This window comes from Cheilinus undulatus, linkage group 16 (assembly GCF_018320785.1).
Source record: "Cheilinus undulatus linkage group 16, ASM1832078v1, whole genome shotgun sequence".
NCBI classification, from domain to species: domain Eukaryota; kingdom Metazoa; phylum Chordata; class Actinopteri; order Labriformes; family Labridae; genus Cheilinus; species Cheilinus undulatus.
The window spans coordinates 25,031,280-25,058,444 of record NC_054880.1 but is presented as its reverse complement, the minus strand read 5'-3'; the positions used below and the strand labels follow the sequence as shown (position 1 = coordinate 25,058,444).

General features: G+C 38.1%; 1 protein-coding gene across 3 annotated transcripts; it reads left to right on the top strand.

Moving 5' to 3' along the window:
• Positions 1 to 199: 199 nt before the first annotated feature.
• Positions 200 to 25,943, top strand: smad10a (SMAD family member 10a). Of its 3 annotated transcripts, none has more exons than XM_041808747.1 (13): positions 200 to 441; positions 5,126 to 5,201; positions 7,592 to 7,832; positions 8,963 to 9,137; positions 9,220 to 9,243; positions 9,702 to 9,914; positions 9,998 to 10,255; positions 12,042 to 12,140; positions 12,249 to 12,302; positions 13,544 to 13,727; positions 13,942 to 14,110; positions 14,255 to 14,393; positions 18,172 to 25,943. In XM_041808747.1, the coding sequence occupies exons 1-13, from the start codon at positions 438 to 440 to the stop codon at positions 18,381 to 18,383; spliced, it is 1,848 nt and encodes a 615-aa protein (XP_041664681.1). In that variant the 5' UTR covers positions 200 to 437; the 3' UTR covers positions 18,384 to 25,943. The 3 variants fall into 3 exon arrangements, with proteins under 3 accessions (XP_041664681.1, XP_041664680.1, XP_041664682.1); XM_041808746.1 differs by having other exon boundaries at positions 12,039 to 12,140; XM_041808748.1 differs by having other exon boundaries at positions 200 to 445; positions 12,039 to 12,140.
• The last annotated feature ends 1,222 nt before the right edge of the window (positions 25,944 to 27,165 follow it).

The window sequence follows — 27,165 nt, the reverse complement described above, 5'->3', positions numbered from 1 at the left end:
AACAGTCTCGCGGACCTGTCAATCTAGACGAACCAGACAGACCCTGGCTGGCGGCCTTGCTATGAGAGCCGCTCGCTGAATGGCTGAGAGCGACACACACTATAAAACCCCTCTCCTGATTGGCTGTAGCCTGGCGAGACAGCGACGCGCACGACGTCTCCCCTCTATTGTTATTGTGGCGTGCGCGAGACGAGCGGACAGGATGCACGAGGAGACAGTGAGGCTGATAAAACGATAAAACAGAGAAACCTTAACGCTAAATGAACGTTAGCTCGTAACATTAGCTGGATTTAAGCTAACGTTAGCGCTGCTGTGAACACTGATGTGATATTTTAGCGCTAAAAACATAAATATTAGCTCCTCTTTCACCATTAAACGATCAGTCTTCAACACTTGAGACGATCTTTCTGTCCAAGTTCTCCTCTCCTCATCGGCTGATGTGTAAGTACGAACTGTTTATCTCTTCCAACCAAACAGACAGACTAAATAACGACAATAAGACGAGGATATACACCAGTACCCCTCTGCTGTGTCCCTATTTCATTTTTACTCCTCATATTTCACCGTGTAGACTTGTTTGCCGTACATTTATCCTCTTTTCCTGTTTATATTTGTTAATTGTCCGGATAAAATAGTCCCTCCGCGTCTAAGTGAATCTTGTGTTTTATGAGGTGGTCCTTGAGCACAGCAGACTTGGTGACGCATGTGAATGTATGGGTTGTTTAAGGTAACAGTCCAATTTAGCTCTTATTTTTCTCCTGCTAAATCACGTTAAAGGAGGTTTAATTAAAAATGTACTGCCCTGAGGGAGTGTATTTAGTTGTAGACATTCAGGCCTGAAGGTAGGATAATGATGAACAGTGTGTTTATATAGAGGCATACATAGGTGTGGTGAGTGATTTTGATTGGATGCAAGTAGCAACAGTTACCTGGGAGTGACACTATAAATAATGCTTATTATACATAATGTATGAGTTATTATACTAAAATGAATAATAATAATGCTCCATAACGCCTGCGTTGCGCTTCAAGGAAGCCTTAAATGTCACTGTGCTGATTTTTTGGTTTTAATTTCAATACTGAAAGTTGGGCTGGGTAACACATTGAGTTTGTAAGGTACATACATATATGTTCTAATGAGATAAAGGGTAAGAAAGTGTCATTTATATGGATATGTTGATGTCAATAATGACGGATAAAAAGATGTCGGGCCTAAAGCTCTGTTAAATGATTGACTACAGTAAGAACCATTAACATTGACATGCTCATTGACCACAAGATCATTTATTCAAATGCTTAGTTAAAATGGGGAATTAACACTTAGATAAAATGAACCTTTATTTAGCCTTGATTGGGGTCAATTTGGTTATTACAGCGGCTCACAGAAGAGGGCAGAGTAATCACTCATATAAAAAATAAAGAAATTGTACCTGCAGCACTTAAAAACAAGCTGAAAAATAGCAGTAATGATGGTAGTATTATTTACACGTATACGTCAGTACACCTCTGTTTATGGAAGGACCAAGACCAGATAAGAAAAAACACAGTGTGTATGGAATTTATATAATATACTTTATTTATACACTAATTTAGAAGTATTTTTTAGTTGTAGTAAAAATTAACCTGTTAAGCCCTAGTCTCTTTTATTAGGGTACTGCATGAAATTTCCAGGCCATCTTTTAATGAGTATAACCCTGTAACTACAAGTTCTATTTGAATAATCAATAATGAAGAGGGTACTTGTGAAATTTGTTCAGAAGTGTAAATATGTGTATATATATTACTGGGTCAGAGTGAATCAAGTTGGCACACATTATAAATGAAAAATTTCATTATCGCCTAATTTTTTTTTTTTGCAATTTCAGCATATATATCCCATAGAAATAATGCAGTTGAAGTCCCAAAATCATCAGTAGGCCAAAGCACCACATTTTGACATTACCTGTTTCAACTTTTATGCCCCAAGAGGTTTATTAGGACAAAATAAGAAGATAAAAGAAGAAGATAAAATATCCAGGCGAAATGTTAGCACTATCTCTGCCATTTGAAAAATCTCAGGTATCAAACATTTTATTTACTCAGATGCCATTAAGGTGGTCACTGCTTCAAGGAATTCTTTTTCCCCCCTCAAATCACCCAGACCTCCATATAGTTACATTTCGAAGAACGTCTTTAATCAGAGTATTGCAACACAAATTCTGATGAATCGATTTAAATACCCCTTTGTTGGTATCACTTTCAGGATATATCCTCACATCCCTACTTTCCAGTAAGGGAATCGGGATTAATAAAAATTAACATTCCCATCCCCAGCTGTAGTATTAAAACATTCATCAAGGAGAGATGTAACATTACTTAAGTTTCATATCAAGATTATAGTGAACTGTAATAATAATAACAATACTAATACTACTACTAATAATAATAATAATAACAATAATAATGATGATAATAATAATAATTTTATGTGTATAGCACCTTTCGAAACAGTTACTTTACATCATAAAATAATAAATACAATGCACAATGATTAAAACAATGTTAAAAATTATTAAAAGAAACATTGACCTAAAGGGCTGCGCTTTAAAAGAGTAAGATAAAAACAGTCAGGTTATACAGACAAAAATCAAAATTTAACAGAGAGAACTTTATATTGGTGACAAGGTCTAACTAGATAATAAAACAACAGAACAATGTGCATAACACACAGAGGTTAGTAAAACCTTTAAAATAGATTGATTATAAAAAATGTTGTGTACAAGTAGGTTTTAAGGAGTGATTTAACAGAAGGCACAGACCTGAATAATATCACAGTTACCAGCACCGTTTGTTACTGTATTCTGAAAATGTTAAATAAGAACCTAAAAGTCATGTTAAACACTATTTGGTACTTGTTTTTCCTCTTGAAGCTAGCCGTTTTGCCTTCCCATTGATGCTATTGATGCCTCTGAATCCCTTGCGGCAGCATTTTCTGTGAGCCTGGAACTTGTGGGACTTTTGGGGACTTTAACGATTAAATCCACACCAGTAAACCTGATATTTGACGTCTTTTTATCCATTTTAATCGAAATTACGATCATTTATTACCACTAGCTTGGATAGCCTGTATTATTTTTATTTTATTATTTAGCAGTAAAACTCAATAATCAGCAGAAAAAAAAACTTTAGGGTCACAGAGATGCTGTATGTTATGGTTGTATTTGTTGGTCCATGTTCACAACGGTTCACACCGGTATTGGATCAGTACTCGGTATTGGCCGATACCCAACACCTTGGTATCGGAATCATATCGGTCCCAGGGACCTTTATTTTGGGGTCGCAGGCTTGGGTTTTTGCAATTTGTTTTTCACAACAGTGACCCACTAAAACAGCACAGCAACCTACTTTTGGGTCCCGATCCACCAGTTGAGAACCACTGGTCTAGCAAAATGAGTAAAGAAGATGGGCCTCTTAAATGAACTACAACTTATGTAAAATGGCCATTATTTCATATGACAGATGTTTTGAAAAAATATTTAAAAAATGTGTTTAAGTCCTCATGAAAAAAAATTATTTGAAATTAAAATTGACAGAACATTGAACAGTTAAATAATATATTGCCATAACTTTGTTTGGGAATCCTCTTCCTGGGAATTGTGAGTGATCACACTTTATTTCTTATAAGTAGTTATTTTTATGCTCCAATTTGTCATCATTATCCTCTTTTTTGTTAAAGGCACTTATTTAATGAAAATCATTTTAACATCTGGTACTTTGTGCATGAGTGTATTATTTCACATTCTAGCAAGAAATAAAGCTCTATCATTCACACAGTGGTCTAGTGATGCCCCAAAGCTGTTCTCATGCAAAAAAGGAATATTATAGTTGATTGATCAAAGTTGAATGTTTCATCATCAAATCAGATACACCCAGTTGTAACTTTCATGTTCTGAGCATGTTAGATGAATAATCTATTGTAAATACTGGTGTTTTTTAGGGATGCACAATATTGGATTTTTGCCAGTATCCGATATGCTGATATTTACAGATTCGTTTGAGCCAACACGATATCGTTATATTTAAATATGTTTTACATAGCTAAAAATTCAGTCCTTTAAACACAATTTTAGGTTTGAGGATGAAAAAAAATTTTTTTTTCCTAAAACACACTTTAACCCTTATAGCTCACAGCAATTTTTTTTCTTACCATGATGTCTCGTCTCGACTTTTTTTCTTAAAAAGCTTGTAAAACATTAACGCTGGGGTGCACAGTCAATCTCTATACATCCCCTTTTTCAGGACAACCTAGGCTATAAGAATAAAGAAGAAGAATACTACAGTAATTTCACTTGAATTTTGAAAAAGTTATAGGACTCTAAAGATAAAGGAAAAAAACAAATCAGAATTTGAAATTCAAAGATCATTATTGATAACACAGTAAACAATAGTGACTAAGCATTTTCTTTGCACAGACTTGTTCTTCCATCTCTTGGGGACAAAACAGTGAAAAAATAAACATTCTGTGAATAAAGGTTTTCAGAATATCTACATATATAGATAGATATATATATATATATATATATATATATATATATATATATATACATATATAAAGTACATGCACTTTTTTGCTGTTAGATTCAACTGTTGGTCCAGCCTAAAACTCAGCTAATTTATAATATATGTCGCCAAATTTTATAGTTGAGATCTGCTGAGATGCACAGCCAAAATATCGGATGTAAATATTGGCAAAAAAAATTTTTATCTGCCGATACCGATATCCGGCTGATAATATCGTGCATCCCTAGTGTTTTTATATGGAATGATTACAGTCTGCTGTATGTGATGATGAGAAATAATATTGAAAAATGTCTACATGAATTAGTTGAAATATATATTTTTGTGTTATTTCATCTATAAGATTTCCCAGCACAATTAATGTCATCCTGTTTGTATAGGGTAGCTGTCACCAGAATTAACCATTTGTAATCTAGCAGTCAAACTGACTTCTCCCTGTCTCTCTTGTAGGTTTAGAACTCTGGCCTTTCTACCGTTTAACATTTAACTAAGTTTAATACAAAAAATACAATAAGGTTTGAGTTTGATTAAATGCTACCAGCTGATCCTCCTCTCTCTATCTTGACAGGGACGGATTCAGAGCTGGGCCATCATGATGCCAGTGAGCTTTCTGGGCACTCAATGGCTGACCAACTCAACACCAGGTGAGCTGCACACTGCTAACATTCATGGCAGAAAGACTCGATGGGCTGAAAAAGTGTCCTGTTAAAAATTTCAGTCGATATGACTGATCTGTTAATTACACAGGTAAAGGCAGATTTCTTTTAGAATAAAAATGAGTTGGGGTCTCCCACAGGAAATATTTATCGCTTTATTTCTTATTTTTTGGTATATTCTTATGCTTCAGTTTGTCACAAAATTATATTTTCTTGTCAAATATGAACTTGTTTCATTCAAATAATAAATATCTGGTACTTTGTGATTGAATAAAAAAGTAATTATAGCACAAAATAAAGCTCCATCATTCACATGTTGGTCTAGTGATGCCTATGAAAGCTGTACTCTTACATCATTGGATTATAATCCAGATTGTTCAAAAGGCCTTCATTTTTAAAATATTTGCAAACCCATTTTTGTTTCTGAGTTCTTCCACTATCTAATAACCTGTTTTGCTTGCTTCTTTGCACAGACACACCAAAAATTAATAATAACATGTTTTTTATACATATTTCATGTGTCCTTTTACCATCCAGTTCACTGAACAAAGGCATAAACTCAACATTTGTTTGCTGTTTGAATTTCACTGAGCTTTGTTGTCTCATAGAAACTGACATTCTTTTTAAAGGTCAGAAGCACAGAACAAACAACCTCCACATGGAATAAATCAGAGTTATTTTAGGCTGTATTGTCCTCCATTTATATAGGTTTTCATACATGTTTTGTTGGAGAATATTTGTCACATGAAACTTTAACAAGGAGGTCTTTTAATGTACAGACTCACAGCTGGCATTGTTGTTTGTATGAGTTTTGGATTTGTCTCTCTCCCTGATGTGCGTTGATGGAAACAGAGGGCGATTAAAGCTGAGGATTTAAGGCTCGATTTTTTGCCCCCCCCCCCCAAAAAAAAAAAAAAAATGGAGAGACTGTCACAGACGGTAATAGGTCCAAATGGTCGGCAAGTGTGTGGCTTCAGTATAATTACTTTACTACTCCTGCAGAGTCGGACCCTCCCTGACCTGGAACCAGAAATATCAAATGTGTTTGATGGATATGATCCAGATAGCACTGTCTGACAGAATACCCTCAACAGCCAATGAGAGCATGCATACGTTACCTACTGAAGTTAATATCAATAATTCATTAAAACATTCACTTTTACTTTGCAGTGAGTATTGTCAGAACATTAGTGGCACATGCTGTAGGTTCACCTGACCCTAAACCTTCGCAGAGGCCTGCACATGTAGCAAATACGCACCTCCTTAAAGATGTAATTATGCAGTCTGCAAGCGCTGTGATTGGTCAGCTGGCTAGCACTGGGGGACTGCCAGTCTCTGAGTAATTTCTACAGGCATAATGTGTGTACTCTGCTGTGAGATAAATACCTGCAGACAAAACTGCATACTTGCCTACCAAACTTGTCAAAACGTTTGATGCTTTTTTGATACCACGTTTTAAAAGATAGAATGTCTATTATTTTGTTTTAAATCATACCAACGCTTTTAAGAAAAAACAGATTTACATTCATATTTCAACCCATAGATGCCATGAGTGACAAGAGAGAGTGCGCAATAAGTGTTGGTGTCCTGTTGGTAAAACTGAGAAGTGATAACACAGAGAGAAGATGTTATTTCCTGTTTGTTTCACAGCAGTTAACGTAGTTAGAAACACACCAACAGCTCTGCACCGACACAAAGGAAGACTCAGAATTTAGTTGGACTGATGTAGACGTGCCTCTCTGCTCCGCCCTCCATCACAGCCGCTGTCTTCTTTTCCGTATGCACACATTAACATCAGTGTCTGTTATGGACACATAGAGGGCAGAGGAGACACTGATGTCTCCTGGTCAATGAAAGTTTTCCTTTACATCCAAACATGCAGACTGATGACAGCCTGACAACCCTGCACAAACACTGACACCCTTTAATAACCTTAATGTGAAAAAAAAGAAATACCGAATCACTGCAGACACTTCTTCTGGTTTATTTAGGATCATTTAGAGGAAAGATTTGATTTTAGGTTTGGTTACCCCACACATTATTTTAGGAAAATCTGTTTTATTATGTCCCAAAATCAGTATTTCACATTTTGGTGTGTGTTTATTGTTAGTAATCATTTCTCATTTGTAGGAGGGAAATAAAGAAAAACTGAACTAGGTTGACACTAGGGTGTCCAACAAGTATTGTATTGTATTGTAGAGCTACATGGACAGACTAATACACACGTATGTTCTGGTTGTTTGCATGATGCCATTGATGTTTTCCCACCAGAAGGTGTGATTTACATGTTAAATTTCTTTGTTTAATTTCTGTCCCTTATTTTTAAAAAGCTGAAGATGATTTTTGTTTCCAAACTGTCCTTCCTCTGTCGTGTGCAGCATCATGTCGGTAAATCCTCCCAGCAGTAACGACGCCTGCCTCAGCATCGTCCACAGCCTCATGTGTCACCGGCAGGGCGGGGAGAATGAAGGCTTCGCCAAGCGGGCGATCGAGAGCCTGGTGAAGAAGCTGAAGGAGAAGAAGGACGAGCTGGACTCGCTCATCACTGCCATCACCACCAATGGCGTCCATCCCAGCAAGTGTGTGACCATTCAGAGGACGCTGGACGGACGCCTGCAGGTCAGTTTATGCTCGCCATTCATCAAACATAAGGACTACACTCAGGTTTCATTATCATTATGTTTAATTTCTACTGCATGTGCGTGGTGCAGAACACTTCTGTAAATATTTTACTTCAGTGTTCAGTTTCAGATACTTTTATATTTGCCTTGCAAAATGTGCTGGCTCTCAAAGCAATTTGGACTTTTTCCCATCTTTTCTCCCTTGTTAGGTCATAATCCTGCATTTAAAGGAAACGGTGGAATACTGGTCAATAATTAAGTCTATGGATCAAGCTTGTTTCTTTATATGGATCAATTTCAGACATGATTTTCTTTGTTCCTGTATTGTTTTTGTGCTTTAACCAGGGTTTTTTACTCCAGACCCTTGGGAGGTTGGTGGCCCAGTTGAGCGAGAATAATATTTTTATTCAGTGCCGTCTGCCTTCTGACTCAAACACAGAAGCGCTCACTCCCTTTACACTGTGTTACATCATACTAACACAGAATTGCGCTGCTGTAAGGCTAGTCAAAGTGATCTGAAGAATCTAAAAATGGTAATTTTTATGCTAAGAAGCAGCTCTGGGTTCCTTTAGTCAGTATGAAAAATAAATATATATATATATATATTTTAAGATTTATTTTTGGGCTTTGTATGCCTTTATTGACAGAGGAGTACAGTGGACAGAATTGGAAACAGGGATGAGAGACGGGGGAAAGTGCCACAGGCCGGACTCGAACCCAGGCCGACCTCATACATGGCACACGCCTTAAACCACTAGGCAATCTGCGCCCCAAAAGAATTAATATATTTGAAGCTTTTCTGGTAAATATTTGTTTTGAATAAGCAGGACACTCATATTGGCTCTTTAAATCAAATGTACAAAAGTATGTGGATAGTTTTTGATGCTTTTTATAAAATATATAAAAACAACAACAACCCAAGTGATGTGAGCAGCAGTTAGCTGAGGAAGAAGGCAACAGTCCGATTAAGATTTGGTTACTCATGTGTTATGATTACTAGCTGTTCACTCTGTTTTTGTCTCATTAATGCTCTGTTTTTTTCTAGAGCTGTTATTGGTTATGACTGGGATAGTTTGAGTTCTGTGGATTTTTTGGATGAGTTATTCTGATGCCGTTCTCTCTCCTCAGGTGGCAGGCAGAAAAGGTTTCCCTCATGTGATTTACGCTCGTCTGTGGCGTTGGCCTGACCTCCACAAAAATGAACTCAAGCATGTGAAGTTCTGCCAGTACGCCTTTGACCTGAAGTACGACAACGTGTGCGTGAACCCATACCACTATGAGAGGGTGGTGTCTCCAGGCATCGGTATGTCCTGATTGTAACAGCTGTTTACTGACACTTTTCCGCCTAAGTTTTAATTTGATGCTCTTTGTGTTTCCTCTGACAGTCGGTCTCAGCCTTCAGAACACTGGTGAGTTCTCTACTACAGCAACACATCATTTAAAGGAGAGGGTATATCTTTTATTTCTTGGTTCCTTTCCATACTATTATGAGGTAAACGCATTTAAAACAAAGCATATTGGATATCAGCAAAAATCCCATACTGGCGTCCCTTCCAAAACTCAGTGTCTGTCACGGTTTGTCAATACTGTAAATATGTTGAACCAAGCGTAGCATTGGTTTAAAGGCAAATTTTCTCTTGATAGCATCACAGTAGAGTCTGTTGCTTTGTCTGCCGCCCTGCAATGTTCTTTTAACATCATGTCTTGCCTCCTGAGATCCCCCTTCTTCCAGCTGTGAGTTGTAGATTTAAACAAGCAAAATGTCTTCACTTACTTTTTCCTCTCTTTGCTTTGGTCTTTATCATGTTACTCTGTATGTTCTCTATGCAGATGTAATAGTCTGTACTGATGTGTCCTCCTCCTCCAGCACCTCCAGGTGGGCTGATCAAAGAGGAGTACATCCATGACTGCATACAGATGGACCTTCCGCCCGGCATGCCTCTGTCTGAACACCAAAATGCCATGAAGCTGCCCCCACCAGACCACTATGGCCAGCCACTGCCCCCTCCACAGCTGCCCTCCGAGCCCCATGGACCCCCACCCGTCAGCCGATACACCAACCTGCCCGTCTCACCCAAAGGTCAGTCCAGAGATATCTTTAATTTGACTTTTAAAAACAAGTCAGAGGTTTCAAGTTTGATGTGTCCCCCCTCGGCTCCTTAGTGTCCAGCTCTGGACCCATGATGCCTCTGCAGGGAGGTCACGGTGATGGCCGCCTCCAAACCGCGTCCCCACAGACTCCAGTCATGACTCCGACACCTAGATCTCCAACTCCAACCCAGCCTCCCCCTCATCAACAGGCACCTCAGCAGCAGACACAGCCCCCCCACCAACAACAGCCCCCCCACCCCCCTCCTCACCCCCATGGGCAGAACGGATACAGCAGCAATAAACACGCCCAGAGCCAGGCCGCCTTCCACAGTGAGTAGTATACACAAGCAGATAGAAGTACATATATATTTGCCAAAAAAGCTTTCAAGTGCATTGAAATGTTTAAGAGTTTTATAATCGCGTATGACAAAAAATCCATAATGATGTTCTTTTATCTGTGTAGCTTTATTGAATCCTGGAAGTGATGTAGAAAGAATAAAAATCTATTTTAATGATTTCCCTGTCATGCAAATTTAAAGTGAATAAATGCACAACAAAGGTCAAACACACCATGATGGTGTTAAGTATTAAAGTTAAGTAAAAAGGTAGGTTATATATAGAAAGAGTGTTGAACAAAACAGAAGCTTTTCTAAAAACGTAGGTGTAGAGAAATGTTTGAATAATAGTTAACTTTCTGTCTAGTGGCGAGACATCAAAATTTGACTTACCATCACAGCCGTGCCCTTTGAGTTTTGTGCATGAACTGAAGAAATGTCTACGAGGTCTTTTTTGACTCTACGTAAAAATAATAGTGGATTGGTTTCATGTTGTAGGGGAAATTAATCCAAGAAGGATGCATGAAAATGTCAAGCATTTGACAATGTCAGTGAAAATCAGAATTATATAAAGTGCAATGCAAGGCAGATTGGTACAACGTGAACATACTTACATTTATGTATGTGCTGATGATCAGTGACAGCAGGTTTGATTTTGTTTTATGTGGTGTGTTGTTCCAGATGTTTTTGCCCTTAATTGACAGCACAGACTTTCCAAAGGTGGTGTGTCTGAATGGCACCTCACAGTCCCTTCTGGCATTGGTCCTGGTGGTTTTGCCACTGTTGGCTTTCAGCTTATTTTGCTCGCCAGTAGTAATTTTTCTGCAAAGTTTTACAGTTGTGTAACTATTTTAAACCCCTAAAATACTACTTCCAGCTTCATGGCGAACATAAAAATTGCTATGGCCGCTGTGCTGGATGAAAAGTCATGGCTTTCATAGTTATGCATAGCAAAGGTCTTTGGATGTTTCTCAGCAAATTTGAGTAGGATTTGATCAGCCATGAACGAGTCGTAGTAAATAATAAAGGAGCAGGAACTTTATTTTGCCAGTAGGTGGCATTGTGGCTATTTCAGATATTTCAAATTTAGATGCATTCAGGATGGGAGCCAGGTACGGCTTTTGGTACACATCAGGACTGAAGGCTTGCACATTTTACAAAGCAAATAAGTAGGACCTGACCTTTGTCGTTCACATAAAGTTTGGGTCAGATCAGGCAATGTACAGCGGAGAAGAAGATAACCCCCCCACCCACCCACACACACACTTTTTAAGTTTTGCACACAAGCAATTTTCATCATTTAGATTTCTTTCAGCTGTCTACTAAAATTCATGTTGATTTGATGAACACACTAAGAGGAGTTGATTCTAGAAAGATGCCTGGAAAATGTCCAAAAATTTTTTGTTTTTTGCAAATTTTCCAAAATGGTGGACATCCTGTGGGGCATTCGACATGATGACAATAACTTTTTTTTTTTTAAAGTCATGATGACTGATATTCCTACAAAATCTCATCTTCCTAAGTGAAACTCACTTTGGGGGCTGCCACTTTGAAAGCTGCTGTGGGGGTCTATTGAGCCAATTTTACCCACCTCGATTAGAGAAATATCATACTTTCCCCAGGCCTGATGTGCCTTCCAAGTTTGGTGAGTTTTTGAGCTTGTTTAGGTGCTGAAAATTGAAGAAATACAAAAAAGGAAAGAATCCTTAGGATTTCAAAAGGGCCCTCACATCATTGGTACTAGGGCCCTAAATATTGTTTACCTCTGCATCTTCTAGCAGTGTGGACAGGCAGCAGCACGGCCTCCTACACTCCCATTGGACCTCAACAGAATGGACGTGGTCACCAACAGCCCCCCCTCCACCACCCGAACCACCACTGTAAGAAATCCTTCACTACCACAGGTTTCCAAACCAGATATAAACCAGATTAATTAAAACCAAAGCATAATTTCCTTCAGAGTAATCTGCTCATTCATCTTCATTCAGGGTCTCAGCACCATGGCTCTGCCTCCTTCCCTCCTTCGGTGTCCAACCATCCAGGTAATACACACCTGATCTTGACTGTCCTCTGCATGTCAGCAACGTCGTTGCCTCTGGTTGTTGAAAGATAACGTATCTCTACAATACCTGAGTGGTGTATGTGCTCACTGATGCCTGTCTTTATGTAAATGTTTATAACTATATAAAATATGTATTTATATCATCTATTCTCTTTACTGGATGGAGGAGAGACTGCTTCACTCCTATATGATGAGGCCTTTCCATGTTAATGACATCAAAAATTTCAGAGATTGTATTGAATATTTGGGCTGTTTTAAAAAAATGCAGTTATACATTTTGTTTGTTTCACATGTTTCTTTGTGTGTGTTTTATATTTACCTCCACCAAGGAGGTTATGTGATCGGCAGGGTTTGTTTGTTTGTTAGTTTGTTAGTTTAAAGTTATGGACGAATTTTGATGAAATTTTTAGGAAATGTCAGAAATGGCATAAGGAAGAACTGAATAGGTTTTGGGAGTGATCTGGATCACCATCTGGATCCAGGGATTTTTTAAAGGAGTCTTTATTATTGGGAAATAGGGCTAATGGCTGAGGTCTGCGCTCTCTGAGTGTTTTTCTAGTTATTTATGTTTTAAATCTTATTGCATGAGATTTGCCAGTTGTTTATCTTTATTTATGTGTATGAAAAGAAATCTTAACTGTAAGGTGTTTAACTAACTGCTGGCTTCGCAAGTATATGCAAAGTTTCCTCCGTTTCCAGATGCACAAAGCATCCATCAGAAAATAACAGAGACTGAGTGATTGTTTGAACCATAATCAGACTTTTGTGGGTTTCTACACGTTTTCTGTCCTGGTTGTTAAGCCTCCTTTATTCCTGTACTACAACTCCAATCATTTTGGAATTAAATATAATCAGCAGAACCCTAAATTATGCTGATTTTTACCTCTGCCAAGGAGGTTATGTGATCGGCAGGGTTTGTTAGTTTGTTAGCAACATAACTCAAAAAGTTATGGACGGATTTTGATGAAATTTTCAGGAAATGTCAGAAATGGCATAAGGAAGAACTGATTAGATTTTGGGTGATCCGGATCACCATCTGGATCCAGGAATTTTTTAAAGGATTCTTTACTACTGGGCTTAATACAATTGTTGAACTTTTTCCTTTTATGCATGTTCAATTTTAAAGAGAAAGTTACCTACAATATTTAAAAAACAAAATAAAACCTTGGAAATCTAAACTGTCTTTCCATCTCACAGTTTCCAGTGGTGTCTCCTTTGCAGGTCCAGAGTTCTGGTGCTCCATCTCCTACTTTGAGATGGATGTTCAGGTTGGCGAGATGTTTAAGGTTCCCTCCAGCTGTCCTGTGGTCACTGTAGACGGATACGTCGACCCATCAGGAGGGGACCGCTTCTGCCTCGGCCAGCTGAGCAATGTCCACCGCACAGATGCCAGTGAGAGAGCCAGGTGTGAGGAAGAACACCTCATTTAAGCCATTCATGCATTTATTTATCCACAAAGCTTGTTCACATGATGTTGTTGCTCATTTTTGGTTTTATCAGAGAAACTGCACATCTTCTGTAATGTGCATTTTAATGACTAAACCTAAACAAACTCAATTAAATTTCACGGCCATCTTTTATCCTTGTGGTGTCCTGATGTTTCCTTCGTTGTATTCCAGGTTGCACATTGGTAAAGGTGTTCAGCTGGAGTGTCGTGGTGAGGGTGATGTATGGATGCGCTGTATGAGTGATCACGCCGTATTTGTTCAAAGTTACTACCTCGATCGAGAGGCGGGTCGAGCACCAGGCGACGCCGTTCACAAGATCTACCCCGGGGCCTACATCAAGGTCTGGATATGGATCTTAAATTACACTAACCATGTTTATATTCTCTGTTTTAACATAATATTCCTTCTTGTTTTTTTAGAACACAACCTTCTCCAGCTGTGGTGTCACTCAGCTGTCTTATTCCTGTTCATTTTGTGTTTCCAGGTGTTTGACCTGCGGCAGTGTCACCGGCAGATGCAGCAGCAGGCGGCAACGGCTCAGGCTGCAGCAGCGGCTCAGGCAGCCGCTGTGGCAGGAAACATCCCTGGTCCAGGCAGTGTCGGAGGGATCGCACCTGCAGTCAGTGAGTGGCATTCAGACTTTGTTCATTTAACGTTAACAATAGAAATTTAATTTTATTTTATTTATTTGATTTTATGTAAGAAGGAAAACCTCATGGAGATTAAAAATCTAATTTACAGGATTATCCTGACAAATAGCAAAAGTAAATTTTGTAACTGAATCACAGAGCGAAGACTGTAAGTTCCAGTACTTTTCACATGGGTAAAATCATACAAGTATGGTGGAAGAAGATTTAATAAAGCCTTATAAATAAGGATCTGCCAGTGATTTAGCCAAAGAGTGGTCAAAGAAGGCCAACCAACTTGATAAATGTAGAAATGAGGTAAGTGTCCAGCATTTTCAGTGCTTAGTGCCCTGAGCACAAAAACACCCTCAGCTCAGCTGTTTTTTTTTTTTTTTTTTATCACAGTCAGTAAATAGACAAGAAGTCCTAGTTGTTAATGCTTAATTTTACTCAGAGGTACCTGTTAACAGTGACCTGAAGGCATTACGGTAAACTTCCTAGCCAAAACATGGGGAGGTGGGCTGATGATGTTCTTGCCTTCCTTTTGCCTGAATCTCCTGGTGGCTACTCAGACCTCGAGTGAGCTATTGATATGTTTTTGAATGTATTAAATGAGCTTTCACACCACTTAAAACAAACAAGACTATCCAGGCGACTGGACCAGGTTGCGTTTAAAGTGAACCAGACTGGCATGGAGTAAAAGCAACCAAAGACTAGCTCAACACAGATCAGTGTCAATAAAAAGTAAGACTAGTTTTCATCAAGGAGCCTTAAGTGAGACTAAATGTTGGTGCTGGTTTAGCTCAGTTGGTAGAGCAGGCGTATTGAATTAAAACAAAGAAAATGACGTTTTTTTTTTTTTTAATTAAAAGTAAAGACTTAGGTTTAAGAAGGTTTTTTTGGCTAAAACTGGACTAAAGTGTGTTTTAATAGGTTTTGTCAGCTAAAAAAAGGTAAAAAATGATTTAAAGAACATTTTAATCATAAACGTTAAATGTAAAACAGCTGCCAAAATTGTTGTGTATTTGACAGTAAATTTGGGATAGGTTTAACTGCCTTGCCCAGGCTGTCATGCATGAGGTATGGCTATTAGATGATGAGACTGCACTTGAAGGTCGGGTATTAACACAAAACAGCTGTAAGTTTCCAATAAGTGACATCTGTAGTTCACTGCTAACTACCGATTGAAAGGCACGTGTTTTTGCTAAGGCGCTGGAAAATGAGTAGGTTAAAAGTTGAGCAACGCTTTAACTCAAAGTTTTTGGTAAAATGAACAATTGATCACCCTCCCAATTAGGGGGGGAGTATTGACAAGAATCTGGTGAAATGATACATATCGCAATACAAGGGTGCCCATATCAATAAAAATATATTGCAATATTCTTGTAATTTAACATTATATATATATATATATATATATATATATATATATATATATATATATATATATATATACATATGTTTATTTCTAGAAATAAATAACTATGTAATTTTAAGCTAATATGTAATATAACAGAACAGAATTAAGCTATTAATAAAAATGCATTAACATTATATGTATAGTATACAATAGGGGTATAAAGGTATGTGTATTCGTACCGTACCGATTCGGTATGGGCCTCTTGGTTTGGTACAGGCGTGTACTGAACGGATACAGGCGTGTACGAAGCTCACATACAGACAGAAAACCAGAGCGCAACTCACTGTCCCACTGTCCTGACACCATACAACAGCACAGCAAGTGACAGCAAACAGCCTGAATATTCACAGATAAAAGTGTCCTGTGTAGGAACACTTTGTTTCCCAGTAAAATACAACAGTGGACAAAGACAACAACAGTAGCGCTGACTTTATTCAGCAGCTGTGTCGCTGACAGCACCTTGTCTTGCTGATCAATCAAAGGATTTTAAAAAGCACCACTCAAACAAGAACTTCACTGTAACAAGGAGGAACAACAAAGTCTCACCAGCCAGTTATGAATGTCCTATTATTCAAGATCTTTTTTATTGTAACACTGGTACTCTGGCTCTTTGGATCAAATTAATTTTACCTTCAGCTGTCAGCCTCGGGGTAGGGGGAGAGGAGACTCCTTCATGTCTTCAGCTGCGTCATAGATGAAGTTTTCCTCAGAATTCACACAACTCTAACAGCTTTTTCCGCCAAGATGGGCTGTGAAAAGTTCTCCTGAACTTTGTAGTAGGTCACATTAGTTAAAAAAGTAATCTAGTGCTGAAGTCCGTGTTGAAATCGGCAGGATAGACACCAATTAGCATACCTAACAAGCTAACGCATGGTTGTATGATGATGCGTTCAAGTTGGTTTGGCAATTTTAGTGTTTATAGAATGGGTATAAATATGTCATCATATCGATTAAAATAACCTAGTAATTCAAAAATGTATTTATTTATAAATATTTAAATTTAAATGTAATTTATTCAGCCTATTTATTTTAATACAATTCCATTTTTAAAAATTAAAAATTGAATTTTATTTATTTGCTTCAATTACCGTACCAAAAATGTACCGAACCGTGACTTCAAAACCGAGGTACGTACCGAACCGACATTTTTTTGTACCTTACACCCCTAGTATACAAATAAAAAATATATGGTGTATTATAAAATATATGGTCCTGCATCATCTAGATGAGGATTTTTCCCATTTGTTGTCATGAATAAAAATGCTTTCAGGATTTCTTAAAGAGAAGTGGAAAAATAAGTCAATATAGAGTAAATGTACTAAAATCTTTAATATTTCATGGCACATCAGCTTTTATGCTCAATGTAATGACAAGGTGCTTGTGGAGGAAGACTGATCCTCATGTCCAGCTGTAAGGACTGATGGACTGTGTTGTGAGGAGGGTATGAAGTGATGGGCCAGGGTTTTTTTTTTAAGTTGTATTATGGAAGCCATCATTCTTAACGACACCACGATAGCACAGGTCCTTACAAAAAAAAAAAAAGTATTGACTGGGTAATGATTGTGGCAAGAGTAAAAATTAGCAGTAGCTTCGGCAGGCTTCTTTCATTTTAGCTGTTAGCTGCTTAACTATTGCTATGATGTCTCGTGCTCAGGTTCGTTGTGTTGTCCAAGTATTTCTCTTTGGCATGGCATATCTTAAAAATGGCTTGAATCCTGTAGAAGTCTGTGCTTTCTTTAATGTTTTGGAAGCCAAAACAAACACAAGTCCACATATCTGCTGCAAATGCAGCAGAAGCTGCACTGCTGGGTAGGCACGAGCAACTTGCTTGCTCAGACAGGAAGTCTTGCATGATCTCGTTGTCTAAGCAGAAGAGAAGAGGGAAGAGTCAACTGCTTGCTGCCAGCTGGTGGTGCCTGCCGCCAACTAGCGGTCAGGGGGTGAAATTACACCACAATCGCCCCAACAAAGTAAATTATTACTATTAAAAATATAGATACAGTATTGTGCTGCGAAATATCGCGATATATCAGTGGATATTTTCTTCCACCCCTACTCCCTATTCACCTGATCTAGCATCGTGTAACTTTTTCCTAAGATCAAATCTGTGCTCAAAGGAACCTGTTTTGCGTCTGTGTCAGAAGTTAAGGAAAGAACAACAGGGGTTCTGAGACAACTGTCTGAAGAAGACTTACTGTACTGCTTTGATCAGTGGAAGACCTGAATGCAGCAATGTGCTGATACAGAAGGAGAGAGTGTTGAAGGAGAAAGACATTGAATAATTTATGCTCAATAAAATTGTATAACAGCATTAGTCTTGCTTTTTAATAGCCATATCTCATATATTCATTCTAGGTTTATCTGCAGCAGCAGGGATCGGCGTGGACGACCTGAGGCGGCTCTGCATCCTGCGGCTCAGTTTTGTGAAAGGCTGGGGGCCCGACTACCCCCGTCAGAGCATCAAACACACCCCCTGCTGGGTGGAAGTCCACCTGCACCGCGCTCTGCAGCTTCTGGATGAGGTGCTGCACACGATGCCTTTGGCCGACCCGGGGCCTGCTAACTGAGGACCACGACCACGTTTAAGTCCCTGATGTGGATCCTCTGAATGTGCACACAGACACACACTTTAGCTTCAGGCCAAAAAGAGAAAAAAAAATCAAAGAAAATCAATCAGAAACAGAGATCATGCTCGTAACAATCAATGCACCCACCCACATACACTGTAACCAAAATGAGTGCTGATGTCTTTGGGATCTCCCTCTAAAGTCTGGAGTTCTGACCAATCGCTCTCCTAAAGATGTTCATATGCACTGTAGAAATCCAGGGATTTGTTTCAGAAATCCAGTTCCCTCGTATGCAATCTGGATTTCCTCTAATAGTTCTGCACATTCACTCATAAAAAAAACACACACATGTAAAAATCACTCACAATGAAAACACTCCTGACAGATACGTGCTTACCTCCGAATCATGCTGATGTAGACGTTTGGATTATTAAGGAAAGCGGTGTAACGTCATCTCTGTGCTCGTACTGTGCTCTTCACTGTTAGCATTAATAGCTGGTTAGCCCTCCTACAGTATAACGCCCAGCTCAAGCTGTATTATTTTTGTACCAAAAAGACTAAAAAGCCAAAAACAGTTAGCTTTAAAGTGGTGTTGTTGTTCTCTGTGATGAAGCAGTGCTACCCCGTGTGTAACCAAATGGTTGGTGTGAATCACCGGAACCAGAATACCTCATAACTGCAGTGCAAAGTCACCGTTTAGTTTTTATCGCCTGAAGCGCACACATACATCATCGCTGACGGAGCATGAAAACCTTATGATAGCATCCTGACTCTAACACAAAATTATCTCTATGCTTTTTATCTGATTTAGCTTTAAAATGCACCATCAGGTAGTTCAGAAAGGAACCTCAAATACTCATGTCTTTAACCCAGATTCTTTTTTTTTACTTAATTAAGGCCCAAAAATAAAAGAAAGATTTCTTCATCTGCGAAGTCTGCAACATAATCCTGATTAATCCAAGATTGTCCACTAAAGGTTTTGTTTTAGTCACAAATAGGTCGTTTCCACCAAGCGGTCCGGCTCAGTTCGGTGCGGAACGGCACACATATTTTGCGTTTCCATAGAGCAAAAGTTGGAAAGGGTCCCAAAAAATGGCCCATACCGTCCCACTTTCCAGCACCCTTCCGTTGGGGTACCAATCTTACCTATCTGTCCCAAAAAGGTGGAGCTACACACACAACAATCGGAGGCCACACTGACGTCACATCAGAGCGCAACATAGCAGCTCGGCTCCGTGCAGCAAAAAACGGGAGAGCAACGGACTAATATCTGCTTAAATTGAGGATATTTGGACTCGACAGAGATCCAAACTGTTTCCTAGTCTGTGGATATTGATATATGGCCACAAATCAAGTTTCCTGATGTTTATCTTGTCCTGATTTTAAGAACACAAAGCAGAACCTGAAGGAACACATCAGCCTGGTCTATCCTTAATGGATGTGAAACTTTAGAAGCCTTAGATCAGTTCATTCTCTGTACTGTAACTAGTTATTCATCTAAGTAGCTGGACCAGCAGACTCGTGCTGTCTGTGACTTCACATGCATAGCTTTTACAGCCCGCCCACCAAGTGAGAGCATGGGTGTCTGTGGAAACGCAAACTTATTTTGGGGTTGAGCGTACCAAACCGTACTGAATCAAACCGGACCCTTTGATGGAAACCAGGCTTAACAGGCTGATACTGCTGTTCCAGGTGTCTGGCAGTGTGTCCCAACAACACAAGCAAACTTCAGCAATCAAATCAGCTAAATCCAGTTATTCTCTGTTGGTGTGTCCCAACAGCCCACGAGCAAAGCAGTGCAATGCAATGTTTTGTTTTTACTCCATCTTTCTATTTTCCCTTCAATCACTCGCTTAGACGTGGACGGGGATTGAGAAATGAGGGAGACTGACAAGGCGCTGGGAGTGTCCTCTGGGAAAAGGCTCTTGAATTTTTTCACTTCTCTCTCAAAGCTTGTGAGGTTTTGCACTTTAGCCCAAAACACGCCAGTGCTGTCTGGCGTACGTCCGAACAATCGCCCACATTATTTTCTAAGTATAAACCCACACTAGTGGGCAGATAAACCTGGACACAACGCACCAAGACACTTTTATACAGAATATTATCCTGGGAGAAGAGCTGTTTTGTACATCTCAGCCACCATAGTAGCAGCTCTGTTTGAGAGCACAGAAGCAGATTTAGCGCCATCTTCCATTTAAGGTGTAGAAAACGTGGGAGGCCTTGGTTGCTGGTTAAATACCACTGTTCTTATTGTTTTTTTCACTCACATTATAATATGAACTAAAGTGAAAATTTATCCCATATTACATGATGAAAAGTTACTACCCTCTGATGTTTCTCAGCCAGCTCTTTCCAAGGAGACAGCTAAATTGACACTAATGAAGTGGTTGTGGTTAAAGGTTTACTCTAGCATTAATTTCATCCATGCTTTGCTCCATCTCCAGCGGCAGCTGGTAATAAATAGACTCAAAGACTATTTTGAGTAAATATTTGTCACTCTGGAAAAATTACTCCCCAGAGATTGATCGTTGACACATTGCGGCTGGATTGTGCTACACAGTAAAATATTTAGTTTTAATTTAACTCCATAGTATTAAATTGAACACTTTTTTGTGTTGATATAATTCTCACCAGTTAAGTTAAAATCGAACACTTTGGAAAGTTTTAATATTTAAACTGTCTCATAGTGTCAATTTTTAACACTTACAGTGCTGGTTTTTTACACATTAAAGTGTACTTTTAACACAATATAGGGTTTTTTCCTTTTACTTTATATGTAAGTTTAAGCTTTCAAGTGTTGCCACCTTGCATTTAATAATTTGCTGCTATCAGGCCAAACCCTCATCTCTCCAAAATCACCACTTTCCAGTGTAGGAAAAAACAGTTTTATTTGTTGTTTGTTTGTTTGTTTGTTTGTTTGTTTTTTACAAAAGATTAAAAACTAACTGGTCATAGTCAGCATCTTTTATGACATTTATTATTGGTTAAATTTTTTTTAAAACAAAACAAGAAAAGACAGATGTCAAGGGTGAACAAAAGCACTGATAAATAAGATAATAAATAATGGAGATATGAGGTTTGGGCCTTACCCCAGCAAACTGTGGCTGAATCAGATATCTCTTGGCGCGGAGAAAAGAATCAAATGTAGAGCTAGGAAATGCACGCTGGTAAAGCAAAGCATTCCATCCTTTACTGAAAACCGTCCTTTGCCACAGGCAGAAAGTCACTAACTCAGTGGATGTCTTCACTCGTGGTGCAGAAGTGCCTAACATCAAAAACAACAACAATCTACCAGAAACATGAGCAAAGAAATCCCAACAGGGATCGTTGTACAAAAGGCAACATTTAAACACACCTGAACGTATAAAAATAGTGTTAAAGACATCTAAACACTCTGCTCAAGGGCATGATGGGAAAACTTCTAGATTTTAAGTTGCCATAGACGGAGCTTAGACCAGTTGACTCTTTAAGGAGTTGGACTTGCATGGATGGATCAATACTGTCAAAAACTCTGACACTGACGGCGGTTTCACTCAGAATTGAGTTAAAAAATACACTTTGAAAGTCAAAATCAACTCTGAAGTGAAATTGTAGCTGTTTAGGGGCAAAACTAAAGACACGTCATATGACGTGACTCCAGTGTGTTTTGGGCTTAGGAGTGCTACGTATAGAAAATGCTTGAAGCCTTTGGTGCTGAAATGATCCATGATATTTCCCCACTGTGAGTATAATCAGCAAAAACAAGCAGAGATTGGCTAGAGAGCTTTCAAGGCATGTCAGTTTTCTGCTTTAGGCTCAAACATTAACGAAAACTGTGGCTTGTGGGAGAGTTTCACCTATAAAAATAATGAAATCATGTTGGCAGTCAGTTGCCTGTTTAAATCCGTTGATTGATCAGGCGCCCACATACAGAGGCTAGAGTCCTTGACTACAGGATCACATCCTGGCGTTATTTGGTGCACGTCTTCCCCTGCTCTCCCTGTACTTCCTGTCTCTTTAGCTGTCCAGTCTGATAACCTCAGTTGTTGGAAAATTAAAGTGGAAATACAAAAAAACAAGCAAAGTTGTAGACAATCCTTGGCATTTAATCATTAAATTTAATAAGTTAGGGTTATATTGACATTTAAAAATTTTAATTTATGCACCCTATTTTAACTTTTTATGCATATAACGTAGCTGACTTTTTCCGTTTTATTTTTTAGTTTCTTATAAGAATCTGCTCTTCAGGGAAAAGCAATAAAAGGGAATAAAATAAATAAAATGAAATGAAATAAAAGGATATACAAAGATTGACCACAAATGCAATTATATGCATAAAATAAATGAAAAACAAATATATTAATAAATATAAATGAAGAAATATGTTAAACTAGCATGTTGTTGTTTTGTAAATCTATCATATATTTCGATATTTATTTATTCTTTTATTAACCTCTTAAATTTTCTAAGTAGTTCCTACGAGTACTAAATTGAGGTTTAACGTCAAAACGGGTTTGTGTGTCTGGAGTCAGGATGTCTTAGCCCAGCTCAGACCAAATGTTTTACAATGCAACAGGGATGCTGCAGGGGACTGTTGCAACCGTCGAAGCTCAATTTAGGCCGCTAACGGCGATGCCGACAGCTGGAACATAAGGTATGTCTTGTGTTTAGCCCAGAGAGGAAGTCAGCTGGTCACGCCACTTACAAAGTCACCATCAGGCGATCCCTCTGTGAAATCTTGTCTTGGTAGCATATGTTTGCTCTGGTTATCAGAGACAATAACCACTTCCAGGAGAAACTGGCAAAAGATGGGATTTCTATGGCCTCTAACACAGTATAAATTGGCACCAGCCTCCTGTGTATTCATTTTTTTCTGCTCCTCCTTTGCCAGGTGGCAGCAGCCAAATCAAGTCAGCTCAGACACCCCTCTTAGGGGATCCTAAGGCATTGCTACACCAAATGTGTGTATATGATACATCCAGGGGTTTCCACCTTGACCTTCAGAGGAAGGCATCAATATTAGAAGCCTGAACCACCTCAGCTGGCTCCTTTTGATGCAGCAGTCTAAGTTTCAGCTCACCACGTTGTAACTCTTGGTCTGAACCGGGCTCAGTATTTACTCTGTCAGTTAACATGCGGTCCAGCTGCTTTACAAAGATCATGAACATATGCATTTTAGTGATATTTGTGCCTTTTGTTGTCGACAGTAGATGCACACACACTGGATTGTGCAACGGACAGACAGACACGGCCTGTGTTTGTTCACCTGAAGATTCATGTCGTGATTGTTGATGGTTTTCTGTGTTTCTCCCTCAGGTATCCGTGCAGCTCATCGAAGATAATCACAAACTGGTTTATAGAGAATTATTAACAAACACTCACTGTATCTGAGTAGAATTATTTATTGCCTTAGTCTTTGTGAGTGTAAAATATGAACGCTTGGCACTATTTTAATCTTAGCATGGACGACACTAATCGATGTCATATTTATCTGTTTCCTCCGCCCGCATTCAGGGAAGTGTTCTGGTCATTTTATCACAATCAACAGCAGAGGATTGTCTAATTTCTCTACAATCACTTAAGCTGAGTTTCCACCAAGTGGTCCTGTTCTGGTACAGTATTAAATTATTTGTATTTCTACTCCCAAAAACTGTGAAAAATTAACTGATCTGTACCGTCCTACTTTTTCTTCTCTTTTAGTTGGGGTACCAGGTGTACATGTCCAACCCTTAAGAGGGGAGCTGGACTCACTTCAGTCCGTTTACTTGAAAAATCATCACTTTCTTTAAACACTGGTGAGGCACATAGACTCTTTGGGGTACTGAATTGTTCAGGGCAAGTGATGAGTGTAATGATGTGTTGTTCACAAACGAGCCAGTTCAAAAAGCTGACTCTTTTATTTGAATGAAGGGAGCCAGCTCCTGTTTAAGAAGTGTTTTTTTCCCATTTATGTTCTAAAAACATAATAAGCCAAAATTGTACCAATGAAGAGCGTTTTGGGAGCTGAAACATCGGATTTAATTACTGAGCTGAGTCAGATAATCCAGATCTCTAAAAAGAGACGAGGTCCCATCACAGCGAGTGAGGCTGAATGGATATCTGCCATGGAAACCATAGCAAGATTAGGGTTAATGTGCCAAAACATGCTAGACTTTCCTGAACCAAACCGGACTGTTTGTTGGAAATGCAGCAGGTCACACTAATGACGGCCTCTGTTTGCTACCACTGTCTGTTTTTGTGCATCACTATTCGTTTAAAATAAACAAAGAATCAAAACATCGAAGCAAAGAGTTCATTCCTGTTTTTAGCTTGAAGTTTTAACATCAGACATTTGATTGAATTTTTACCGTTTCAGTTTTTTTCAGAAGTGATTTAACAGCTTTGTGAAGGTAATTTCATACGAGAATATGGAGATGCAAGAGTGCCAAACAAATCTATGAAAGAATAAGAGCTTAAAGAGGGTTCAAAAAGGATTAAAAGTAAAATTTAGATTTGTGGCATTAAAACATAAAAGATTGATTAATTTGGGAAAAAAAAAACAAATTAAATATATATTATAAAAATGAGTAATGCTTTTAATTATTCTGACATTTACACTATATAAAGATAACCCTTTACTGACCCCTACAGTGAAAAATGTAATACATGTTATCATATCATATACATTTTAATTTTCTTATGTATTTCTTCAAAAGCCTCTCTTGTTCAAATGTTATTTTTTTCCGTCTGTGATTTTTGTCAAAGTTTTCTTTTTTAAAAATCTGTATTTTGTCTCAGTTTTGATGATTTTAAAAGGCAAAGATGTCCACAAATCTGATTTGAGCAAGCCTTTCTGCCTGAGCTTTGAGTGTCATGATATGAAAATGAGTTTAAAATAATTCTGATAATTAACACAAAAATATGACTTAGTCAATGGAAAATTAATAAATAATTGCATTCATGCTATATAGATAGCTGAGCATAAACATAAATATAACAACAAAATGTGAAGTCAGTTAAAAAGTTTCTACTTATTTATTTTCTTGTATTCTTTCATGTGTGTACTGCAATGTTATAACACATTTTTTTATTTTAAGGCACTCTTGTGACTCCATCGATCAATGCTCTAAACAGGCCGACTCCTTCTTTCCGTGGTTAAAAAGAAAAATTGGGTTTTATTTGGTACTAACTTGAGTGTAAAGCCTTTAAGTGAAGCTTTATTTTAACCTACATGCACATTGATTATTATTTAGCCAAAGCAGGATTCTTCTTCCACAAAAAATGTCACATCTTTCCATTTTTTTTACACAAAACGCCAGAGACAGAAAAGGCTGGATTATATGGGATATGAATTAAAATGTCTCTCTATGTGTTAGAAATCATTGAAAAATGCATATTTGTTGATAAAGCCTTTTTTTTATTTTGTTTGAGAGTTTATGACATTTAATGAAACTGCCAATCCTGTCCAAACAAAAGAAGCATTTCTGGATCCATCTTGAATCTCTGTTCTGTTGTTTGTTTCCACATTTTTGTTTTTTTTACATGATTGGTCATCAAGTCTGTGCTTTGACAGTAAGAAAACAGTAATCTATGTATCACTATGAGAACACTTTGTAATAAAAACACAATGAAATAATGGAAATGCTCTGACTGATCAATGCAATCCATTAAACCGGCTGGTGTTTAGAACAGCAACGAAGAAACGGGTCTGTGTTGTGTGAATGAGCTGCTTCATGGATGTTTAGACCCAAGGGAAGAAACTTCCCCTCTAACAGTAAAAGTTACTTTATATGAATGACAGCGGCCACCTATGGTAAAATATTATACATTAGTATAAATTTTAGTTATAGAATTATTAATTTCTGTGTTTTTTACTGTAGCATTAAGTTGTATTTGATCACAACTGGCATCCAAAGTTTTTTTTTTTTTTTTTTAATAAAAAAAATCATTATATAGATTCAATAAACAACCCCTCAGCAAATTTATTTATATACATATTCTTTTGTTTAATCTGGAAAAAGTCAAAGCCAAACTACTGGCCTCTTTCATATCACTGACAGAAAGCTTTGACCTCTTCATTTTGGCCTTCAGTGCTTTATTTTTACTCAGCACTTCATGCTTTTTCATAAAGTGAAGCGCAGATTTTCTTAAGAAAAAGTAAATTTATTAATTTTTAAATGGACTAAAAAAGTGCATTAAATAGCTACTCAATTACAGTAATTTGAGTAAATGTATAAAGTTACTTTCCACCCCTGTTTTGGGTATCATTTTGATTTGTTTGATTCCTGAAGAGTATTGGGTCCCTAAAGTGTCAAGAAGTAATCTTTTCTAAGGTAAGAAAATAAATATGGACATGTATGGGGATTATTAAAAAATTAGGCCCACAATGGAATTTCTTCATTAGAACAACTTTAAAAACATATAAAAAAATAAAGTTTATTTTCAAATTCAGATTTATTTAATATAAAAAAATATATAAGAATCCAAGAATCTGGAAAATTGAGCTCATTTATGCACTCAGTACTTGGTGCTTTATTTGCACAAATTACTGCATCTATGCAAAGTGGCATGGAGCAAATCAGTCTGTGGCACTGCTGGGGTTTTCTGATAGCAGGCTTCAGCTCATCTGTATTGTTGAGTCTGGTGTCTCATCTTCCTCTTGACATTTCCTCAGAGATTCTCTTTGGGGTTCAGGTAAGACCAGTTGGCTCAAACACAGTTACACCATGATCAGGACACCGGTTTCTGGTAGTTTTGGCTTCATTGTGGGCAGGGCCCAAGTCCTGCAGGAAAAGGAAATCGGTATTTCCATAAAGTCTCTCAG